We start from the raw sequence: 10954 nt of genomic DNA, 5'->3' as shown, positions 1-10954 counted from the left end.
AGCATAGTGTTGTTTTCTTCTTGTGCGCATGCACTGGCTTTTTTATTGATAACAGAAGGCCAGGGAACCAACCTGTGGCCATGGTGGTGTGCTGGGCTTTGCCAAGGATCTTCCTTACAAGGTCAGAATAGTTAACTTCAAAGTGGCTGAAACAATGGAACAAAAGAAATCAATGATACTACTACTCTAAACTGAATCCTAAAGGATGCAGATAATTAGTCTACGCTAAAACAAGCACAATAGAACTAGAGTTTTTTTTAACTCAAATAGAACTAGAGTTGGTAAGCAGACCAATGAGAACACAAGGACATACCTGTTGGCACTTTTTGCATGCCATACTGGTAGCCTCACACTAATATTGTTGTATAAACCCTACAAAGTTGGTCACATCTTGTTGCACGTACACTGGTACCTTATTTTTCTTCCTTGTGCACATGCACCAGAACTGTACTTTCACTCTTTTACAGATATATAAGTAGCCATGAAGCACTGCTACAAGCCAGCAGAACAACCTGTGACCAGGGTTTCCTGCTGGGTTTTTTTTTTCAGGGATCTTGCTTACAGACCAAGAATAACTAACCATAAAAAAGTCACAAATGATTCTGCTAAATTATACATGTGGTCCTGAGCCAAATTCTGGAGAATTCAGCTTGCAAGTTGCAGGTGTTGCATCAGAGCAGGCTGTGAGATCAAAAGATGGTAGCGCTTCTAGCTGAAGTGATGACTTTTTTGTTGGTCTATTGTCTGCCTGTACAATTCTGCGCCCCTGTCGATCTGGTCTGAGTGTGGCTGTGGTGGCTCATGCGGTGTGTTCCCTGAGCAGCTAGGCAAGACAAATCCTGCTGTCATTTGATTATTTCCGGTTGCTTTGGAAATGCTGTGGGGTGATTGATTAGTAGTGCATTGGTATGCACGTTATTTGCCGGCCTAGTCGCCGATTAATGCCATGATCAGCGGTAACAGAAGCAGCAGGCACATGAGGTTCAGAGCTTCAGAGATGCAGTCAAATTGTCAAAATCTTGCATTACCTGAACAAAATGTTAAACATCTTGCACCGACCTTTTACATCTCATGACTGCATTCTTCTTTCTTTACTAGTACTGATCTATTAGTTTGACCGGAATCATCTCCAATTCACGATCACGATTCAAGAGTACACATTTTATATTAGGCCATGTTTAGTTCCCAAAAAATTTCCTACAGTACCTATCACATCGAATCTTCGCACACATGCATGGAGCATTAAATATAGTTGAAAAAATAATCAATTACACAGTCTAATTGATTATCACGAGATGTATTTTTTAAGCCTAGTTAATTTATAATTTGATATTATTTGTCATGTAACAACAAAATGTACTACAATATTAAAACCCAAACTTTTTCACCAACTAAACACACCCTTAGAAGGCAACAAGCATAACCGCTGTGGCTAAGTTATGACCTCAGGTTAGGTCAGCACAGAGTTACCGAAGCAAATCTCAACTGTGAAAATACGACGACAGATCCTAGATTTCTAGGTAACCTGGTAAAGTATGTTTATTATTCACCCCAAAAAGGATATTTTTCTTTCTCTACGTACAATTTAGGTCTGTGTTGCAGCATTGCATAAACATCGGCGGTGTCTGCTTCTTTCGATTCCTATAGATGCAGGGTCACGCCTGTGATTTGACGACTGCAGTATACTGCAGTAGTGCTTTGGTTACGGTTTTGCTGCCGTCGTCGAGTGGGGTGGTGCGGCCACATTGATGTTCTGATCCGGGCGGTTGTTTGTTGTGTTGAGTAGAGTTTTTTTAGAAAGTGTTGAGTGGAATTGAGTGGAGTGGTGTGGCCACATATTGATTTGCCGATCTAACCGACCAGTATCGTTGTTATTGTGTCCAGTCTGGATGTTATTTCTTTTTTAATATAATTAGGCAATTATGCCCGTACGTTGCTACAGATAAAGTTGGTATAAGTATCAGATACGTATTGGTGCCCGTGTCTTAATTTGTAGGGATCTACGTGATCGAGTCGTGGACGGAGTGGTCGGTCCGACTCGCATACGAGATGGACTAAGGCCCACCTGTCAATAACACAGGCAGACCAAACCAACGTACCAAACCAAAAATTTAGGTGAAAATCTTACTCGCTTTAGTAATAGATATATAATAGGTATAGATAATCAGTAACTCTTCTGCCTGGTTAGTAAAAAAAAAGACATCAGACAACACAACATACATGTATGTATAGCAAAAATGGCACATGAAGAAAAAAATTAGGGAATGCCACATCGGATGGATCACCAACGCAGAACGATTCAGATCCAGGGCAGAAACGGTTAAGAGCTTAAACCCTGGACGTGTCACGGATCTGGCAGTGGCAGAGTAATCCCCTTCTTCCTTCCCTTGGCCAGGACAGGAGCCAGAGCCGGCCTGAGGTGCCCGGCATGCACGCCGTCGACAGCACCAGATGCCTTGTGTCCTGTGGTCCTGGAACCCCTCCATTCACTCCCCAGCGAAGACGACACTGTGCGCCACCGCGCGTATCACCTGGAACCGGAGGAGAGAGAGAGAGAGAGAGAGAGAGAGAGAGAGAGAGAGAGAGAGAGACCGAGGGAATAATGCCGGGGGCTCCTCGTCTGATCGGCGATTAGCTTTGGTGTGATGGCTGGCTGGCCGCCTGTCTGCCTGTCCCTCCCCGGCTTAGGAGCAGGGTTCACGTATCCGACCGGTGACCGGTAACCGCCGGCCTCCGGTTCCGGTATACCGGTCCGGTTTGGCCGGTTACCGGTCGGAACCGGTGGAATTCAAATTTGAATTCAAACTTCCCCGTTCAACCGGTTCCGATCGGTATGCCGGTCGGTTAGACCGGTATACCGGCCGGTTTGGCCGGTATACCGGCCGGTTTGGATGGTAACCGGCCGGTTTGACTGGTACAGGTCAAATTCAAATTTTTTTCTTTTTTTTTTTAAATTCAAATGCCCACAAAGTATACTAAATAAATGTTTGTACAACATATTTTAGTCTAAATGAACCCTCCAACTCTTTTTTATACTACTTTTACATTGTATTTGTATACTTTCGTATGCACGTTTTTTTTATTTAACTTATAAATTCCGCAAACCATACTAAATGAACGAATTTTTGAGAAAATTTGACACCATTAGATTCATCACACCTTGAAATATTTTTAGGAATTTTTTGAGAATTTTTCATTTTTTTGAATTCAAATTCAAAATTTGAATTTGGACCGGTTGGGAACCGGTCGGAACCGGAACCGGTCCGGACCGGTTTGACCGGTTACCGGTCAAACCGGACCGGTTCCCACCGGTAAGGTTAACCATGCTTAGGAGTAGTTGGTCACTGCCTGCCTTTGCCTTGCTGCTGCGTGCGTGTCCCTGTCGCCTCCGGCGTCGTCTTTCGGCGAGCGCCCGTGCGCGCCATCGCTGTCGTGTCCCCGCCGCCGGCGAGGAGCGTACGTGCGCGGCGGTGGCGCCGCGCGCGGGCAGGTGAGGTCGTCGTGCTCGTGCAGGTGGTGGTTCCGAGGTTGTTTCGGTTTGGTGTGAGAGCTGCCGCTGCAGAGAGGCCGTCGACGACGGGATGATCAATGATGGATGGGATTTGCAAGCTTGTTTAGAACAGCTATTTTTGTGGCTGATGGTCCTGAAGCCTGGGCGATCTGCAGCGTCCGTTCCGTCCGCCAACCGTCGGCACGGATTGGACTACATAGTACACACATCACACATGGCTTGATCATCCATCCATCCTTTAAAGGCACGGTCCTACTGCTATTATGTTCTCTGAAAACATTTGTATTATGTATAAGAAAACAACATGTTCTGCAAAGAATGTTTATCCTCTCTTCTCAATACACACATGAACAATCTTTTCCGGTACTATCTTTACGTGTAAATGATTGTTAATATGATGTACACATGTCAGCTGGATCAATTCTTTTCTTCTTATATTAATATATACGCCGAACCATAAGGATCAGGATTTTTCAAAAAAAAATGTACACATGTCAGCTTTGTGAAAAATACATGTCGAGATGGTGTTTTTCCACATGTCCAGAGATAAGCTCTATTTATCCTCGCAAAAAAATGGCTTATGTTTTTTTTTCTAGATGAGAAGAAGTCCCTAAAAATTTTCAGAGTTGCCAAAAGAGCAATAATTCCACCTTAACTGATTGTTGTACCCTGTGCTGGAGAAATTTTTTCTCTCAGGACGCGACACATGTTTTGGGGAAAAAAAAAGGCTGGGGCCCGGAGGCTGATCTGGACGAGCCGACCCATGCTAGTGATGAGCTACATGCTAAAACATTGCCATCGATGGCTAGCAGGGAAAAAGGAGCCCATGCTGACCTGTTCTTGTTTAGTGGCTGCTGACCCAGCAATCTGAAGCTGAGGTCCTATCATCCCATCATCATGCCGTATATATCCTCACTCCCACACAAGACCTAACAAAGGGGATCTTTCAGGTAAAAAGCAAAAAGAAAACACTTGTAGTATCTGCCTGCCGCGCAGCGTGTGAGTGTTTTCGATTCGATCTCGATTCCGTCGCGGATTTTCCATGCCTGCTCGTGTCTCCCCTTTGTTTACTCACTGAGCATTGGGAGGCAAATGATCTGACAAGTGGGTGGCAATCACAGGCTGCTTTGGATTAGCAAAGAAAGATGGTGCTGGGTGATGGGTTCTCTTTGGCGTGCTGTACTATGAATTGTGAGGTGCTGAAATCATCATCATCGTCACTGAGTAGAAGTTGGCAATTGGCAAGCACTGATTCGTTCATCGTTGCCTCTGAAGGTTAGGCTCAATCAGCTTGCAGATAAGAGGAGCAAGTAGCCTGTGCAATTTCTACTATTTTTTTATTGTGACCATTGGAATTACAACTACACGCAAGGTACAATTTGCCTTGGAACTGGAGTAACTGATATAAAAAAACTCTACCGGGTGTGAAACGGACCTCACCGTTTTTTCATTAAGAGGAAGCCTAACTGGCTAACCGGATAGAGAAATTCTCCGAACCTTGGCCCATGCCCGAGAGGACCAAGCCTTGCGGCGAGCACAGCGAGAGGGTTTTTTTCGGAGACATATCCTGTGCAATCAAGCTTATGGTGCAATCACCGTGCAATCCAACTAAAAAAAGTCTCAAAAAATTCTGAAAAAAATCTTGAATGTGCATCTCAACCTACTTCATCTATATATACAATTTCAGGGTCAAATTCGTCCTCCTCTGGAAGTTAAAAAAAGACAAATTTAGGTTGCATTTGAACTATTACTTTTGTCAGAAAATTTGTCTTTTTTTAACTTCCAGAGGAGGACGAATTTGACCCTGAAATTGTATATATAGATGAAGTAGGTTGAGATGCACATTCAAGTTTTTTTTCAGAATTTTTTGAGACTTTTTTAGTTGGATTGCACGGTGATTGCACCATAAACTTGATTGCACAGGATATGTCTCCTTTTTTTTCTCCCAGCAATCTAAAATTCACTTCTGATAAGATTCAAACTCAGAACCTGCTAGGAACGCGACCCTACCGGGCCGGGCTAGCCATCTCAACGGCCCGGCCTTTCGCCTGGAGTAACTGATATAAGAGGAGGAAGAAGAAGATGTAGGATCGGAGGAGTACTAAATCGAAGAGATAAACAAATCATCCTCAGAAAAAACAGGAGATCACGGGAGCTAGACAACGGCCGCTAATGGCTGCCGCCGCTCCTGCCGAGCGGCCACAGCTTGCTGAGCATCCGCTTCGGCTTCCCGGCGGGGATGGCGCAGAACGCCCTGACCCGCAGCGACGCCCTGAACCGCAGCGACGCGCTGCGCCCCAGCCCAGCCTTCCGGGCGAACTCGTCGGCGTCGGGGTCCTCGTCCTCCTCGGCCAGCTTCATCCGCAGAGTGGCGATCTTGGACGCCGCGCGGCGGAGGCCCTCCACGCTCCAGTCGTCGCCCGGGGACGCGCCGTCGGCCAGCGCGCGGAGCCGCTGCTCGTCGACGCGGTCGGCCTCGTCGTCCTCCGACGACCCGGACGTCTTGGACAGCAGCGCCCGGATGTTGCTGGGCAGGTCCGCGGCGGCGTGCCCGCCCGAAGCCAGCGCCGCGGCGCGCGCGTGCTCGAAGAAGAGAACCTGCACGACCACGCGCAGCGGGAGGAGCTCGTTCTGCGCCGCGTGCGCGGACGCCTTCTCCGACAGCTTCCGGCAGTTGAGCACCCGGCACAGCCGCTTTCGGGCGCTTTTGCTCATCTCCGGATGCGCCTAAAGTTAACCGAAAAAGGCAAAGATCAATAAGATTAGAGAATGCAAATGATGTTTAATCCGCGAAGACTTTACACATAATCCAAAGTGAAGATCTTTTTTACAAGGCAAAATTAAGTCTAGGACACTGGAAAAAAAGATGGCTTTTGCCCAAACACACTAAAAAAATATGTTTTTGCTCAAACACACTAAACTTTGATGTTAATTAGGTGCTGGACCACACATGGAAAAAACTTGCAATGAATATGTTTATGAATCTGATGCACCACCACCTGCCCCTCCAAAACCAAAAAGAAAACAAGCCAAGAAAAGTGTCACAGTAGTGCCATCTAGTAGTGCCACTAATCCAATACAGGAGCAACCATCATTTGATGAACCATCTACACCAACAAGAACTATCACATCTGTTTCTACTCCAAGCCCTATGACAAGAAGATACAAATGCAACTTCCTAAATTTTGCCATGTTGTATTACTTCTTACTGAATTTGACATATTTTTCTCTATTTAGTATATCAAGAAGGTTGCTGGAGCAAAATCCATCTACACCAAGTAGAGCTATCACTCCTGTGCAAACACCTAGCCCTATGACAAGGAGGTATATGTCATCCATCATATTTTCCTGGCTGTTATCTTTCTTTAAAATAATTATTTACATATTTCTATATTCATTTTAGGCGAAAAAGGTTGCTGGAATTTGAAGGCTCCATAGAGCGTGTTGCATGTGAAGCACTATCTCCAGTAGCCTTCATGGAGAAGGGGAAGGCAAAGAAGTTGAAGGTTGTCAGGTCTAAGAAAGACTAGAGAGTGCCAGATCACTAGCGTGTATAGTTTTGGTAGCATCAAGATAGCTAAATATGGCTCAGAATCTGTGATTTTCTTTTGCTAAACCTGCTGAATCATTCCCTATTGCTAAACCATGTCATTGGGGTCTATATTGTAGCCAAATATGGCTAAACGTGCTATTTGTATTTGATTACTGCGTGCTGAATGGTGAAGAATATGGTGAAGTACATGATGTTATCATGTACTTTTGTCTATCTAATATGTTCATTTGAAGGGGTAGGGGTATACTTGTCTTTTATAAATGTTTTCATACCTCTTTGATGAAGATATGTTACAATATGTGTTACAGTATCCAGCACCCAATTGCCATGAAAGTTTAATGTGTTTGGGCAAAGACATATTATTTTAGTGTGTTTGGCAAAAGCCATTTTTTTTAGTGTCCTCGACCAAATTTTGCCTTTTTATAACCATGGAAATGTACTCACCTTGAGGTATGTGTCGACGACTTTGTAGAGGCCATCGTGCTCCGGCCGGGCGCTGTCCGGCACGGCCTCGGCAATGGCGAGCAGCTTGTCCAGCGGCATGTTGGGGTCCTTGGCCACCTCAATCAGGAAGCCGTCCACCAACTTGCCCACCCGCGCCAGCGCGCCCTGCGACACGGGCGCGGCCGACAAGGACCGTCGCGTGCCGTCGAAGCTCACGCTCTCCGCCGAACGCGACCGCCGGTGCCCGCCCGAGTGCGCCGGGCTGTCGTCGGGGCTCCCGGACAGGGCCATCGCCGGCGGGTGCGCCGGCGCGGCGGCCGCGTACCGCAGCGCGAACTCGTCGAGGATGGCCGCCACGGCGTCCACGTCGTAGAGCGTCTCGCTGACGCAGGACAGCGACGGGACAAGCAGGTCCGCGACGCTGGCCTCCTCGAGCTGCCACGCCGCCCGCCGCACCAGCTCCGCCTTGGACGCGGCGGAAGCGCTCAGGATGTTGGCCGCCTTGAGGAGCTTGAGCAGGAAGCCGCAGGAGACGGCGTCCCTCTCCGCCGGGAGCAGGCTCACGATCTTCTCGAGGAGGAGGCGGTGCCGCGTGGCGACCTGCTTCACGTCCGCGCCGCCGCCGGCGTCGTTGTCGAACGGCTGGTCCGCGGAGAGCCCGTCCTTGGAGACGTTCGGCAGCCAGCGGCGCGCGTACGCCTTGAGCGCGTCGCCGACGGTCTTCTCGTGGACGGCGCCGGTGGCCTTAACGGACACCATGATGCGCCAGAAGAGGTCGACGCCGAGCTCGGCGATGTCGTGCGCCCACCACGGCGACGCCGACGTCGACCTGGCCGGCGGGGCGGTGTCCGGGTTGATGATGAGGGCGGCCACGGCGTCGACGCAGCGGGACGTGAGGCCGAGGTCCTCGCAGAGCGGGGCGTAGTGGCGCGTGGAGCTGAGCACGCCGAGCGCGTCCTTCCAGCGGCGGAGGAGGCACGAGGCGAGGAACGCGTCGAGCTTGGCGGCGAGGTTGCCCCGGTCGGCGGCCTCGGACATGCCGAGGTGCGCCGCCGCGCACCGCAGCGGCACGAGGTTCCGCGCGCTCACCGTGATGGTGATGCCGTAGCAGAACTTGGTGCAGGCCTCGAACGCCTCGGCGCCGCCCGGGAATCCCGGGAGCTCGACGGCGTCGCCGCCGCTGTCGCCGCTGTCGCCGGAATCGGCGCAGAGCGCTTGCAGGAGCATGCATTTCGAGAGCAGAGGAAACTGTGGCATTCACCAACGACACAATGCCACAAGGAACCAAGAATCTCAGACATGGCGTTCAAGATCAAGGAAACAAAATCGCAACAGATGCTCGTATCATAGGGAACTTCCTGAGAGAAATTCACTACATGTGATGATCACGGTGCGCAAAGATTCAGTTCCTGAATCATGCATAAAAACTGAGAAAAAAGGGGGAGGAAATAATCTCTGCTCCTTGAATCAATTACCTTGTGGAGATGATAGACGCAGCCATCCACCAGGATCTGCAGGTCGGTGGCCACCTCCGTGCAGACAGACCTGAACGCAGGACGACACCACAGAATCAGACAACGCGAACGCCATGAACGCACGCAGAAAACCTGAGGAGCAAGATCGCTATCACAATCGGCACCTCACGGACTCGGAGGTGAAGAAGGTGTCCGGCCGGGTGCCAAGTTTCATAAACTTCATCCTGGCCAAGCTCCCTGCTTTACTAAAACGGGAGTCTGAAAGTTTCACTGGGGAAGAGGGGAGAGGGGGTTGGTTACCAACACTTTGGCCGCCTAACTTCGTGTAGAGCCCTTGGAAATGGCCCTCCGGTGTGGTGGCTCTACTTATATCATGGCGAGGTGGTTGGGGGAGGAGAGAGAGGGTGAGGGGGCCACAACTAGAGGCCAAACCGCGAATGCTTTGACGCAATAGCTCTGATATTTTAAGGTGCTAATTGCCGAGTTAATTAATATCCTAATTTGAGGTGTCCTCACTCCTCAGGTTTTGTCGGGGGGGGGGGGGGGGGGGGTGAACAAGTATGCAGTGCAACTGTAGCATCACTGATGAACTCTGATCAGTGCTCTGAAAATTGAAGACCTTGGTTCTGATGAGTGGTTGAAAGGAGGCTCAGCTCAGCTGCATCAAAGGTCTTGAATTGGGGATTAGGACCGCGATTGGAATCGGGCATGTGAAAGAGGGACCAGGGTGGCCGTGCAAAAGTCAAGACGGATGTGCTCATCTCAGGAATGGTAGTAGGATCTTGCAGGGTTTGTGCTGGGGATCAGATGAGCAGGGATGGGCTCCTACCTAGTCGCAGTGCTGGGCTGGCACACCGTACCAGACTACCAGTTAATGCATGTTCTTGTCGCAGCAAAGACTAGCAGTACAATGATTAGCTGAATTTCACCCTCCTTTATCTTTCATCACTTTAGGTTTTACTGAACCATCCATGGATCAAAAGTTGCAGGCAAAAGTAGTGATTTCAGCTCCAGATTAGGTTGCCGGGATTTCTTTATATCGACGACCTAGTAGGAGTAGTATGCTGTAATCGACTTCACTAGCGTTTTCGGCGTCTTTTCGGTAGCGGGAAATAGTTTAGGCCACAGGACCAAAAAAAACACTATTATCACTTTAATAGATAGATGTTCTAGCTTTTTTTTTTATATTAGCACATGTACAAAGTCGTGAGCTTTTGTGTGACTCGCACATACATGGCGCAGGGCAGGGCTTCAATCTTAGCGATTGGGAACGAGGAATTGGGTACCCTGAGGAATTTGTTACGAACATTTCGCTCTGATTCCAGTGCACAATCTAAGCGATTGGGAAGTTGCTATGAACATTTCGCTCTGATTTGTTTCTTTGAATTCGCTCTGATTTCGGTGCACAATCTTGAGCACACTTCAAGCATGGTATGCGTATAATCATGATCCGGGGCATTGTTAATTTCTCCTCATGCATCAGGCTCTCTTGTCTCTTGCTAGTATCGCCGCCACCTATGCATCTCGGATCGAGCGCCGGCCACTAGGTGCTTTCCCCTTTTTAACAGAGATGGGCAGAGATGATCCGGCCGTTTCAGGAAAAAATTCAGAGCTCGCGCTCCCATGTCCACTGTCCAACGTGGCGCGGCGCTGACCTGAGATCTGCCGGCCCGTCCGAGGGTTTGACCTGGCCGCTCAAATGGCTAGCTCAGACCAGACCATTTTTTTCTATAAAAAAGGAAATAATTCCGGCCTCTCGCCGGACCATCTCATCGGCGAACGAGACGATCGCCACACCTGTGCCTCGCCCTGTCTGAACTGAGGAGAGCAGGCTTGCAAGCTCTGAAAAGACTGTTCAGAATGGACAGTACTCCAGTGGCCGATAAAATAGTACTCCAAACTGTCCTGAAGCTTCCCATTCCTCCTAAACCCTGTGTGCTTTTGTGAGCTGAGAAAGTGAAGATCTCTATG

General features: G+C 48.8%; 1 protein-coding gene and 1 long non-coding RNA gene across 2 annotated transcripts; one reads left to right on the top strand and one right to left on the bottom strand.

The window, feature by feature from the left end:
- Window positions 1–5589: 5589 nt before the first annotated feature.
- Window positions 5590–9336, bottom strand: LOC120707186 (BTB/POZ domain-containing protein At1g67900-like). Its single transcript, XM_039992022.1, has 4 exons — window positions 9148–9336; window positions 8984–9053; window positions 7509–8756; window positions 5590–6238 (listed from the first exon to the last, which is right to left on the bottom strand). Exons 1-4 carry the CDS (start codon window positions 9204–9206, stop codon window positions 5681–5683), a joined length of 1935 nt encoding a protein of 644 aa, XP_039847956.1. The 5' UTR covers window positions 9207–9336; the 3' UTR covers window positions 5590–5680.
- On the top strand, window positions 6238–7310 carry LOC120707192. The gene is made up of 2 exons (XR_005688872.1): window positions 6238–6835; window positions 6915–7310. It is a non-coding gene; the product is annotated as an uncharacterized LOC120707192 (long non-coding RNA).
- Window positions 9337–10954: the final 1618 nt, after the last annotated feature.

The sequence above is a fragment of the Panicum virgatum genome, chromosome 1K (assembly GCF_016808335.1).
Source record: "Panicum virgatum strain AP13 chromosome 1K, P.virgatum_v5, whole genome shotgun sequence".
In the NCBI taxonomy this organism is placed as follows: Eukaryota; Viridiplantae; Streptophyta; class Magnoliopsida; order Poales; family Poaceae; genus Panicum; species Panicum virgatum.
Note: the sequence above shows the minus strand (reverse complement) of the source record. Positions and strands in the feature narration are given on the sequence as shown.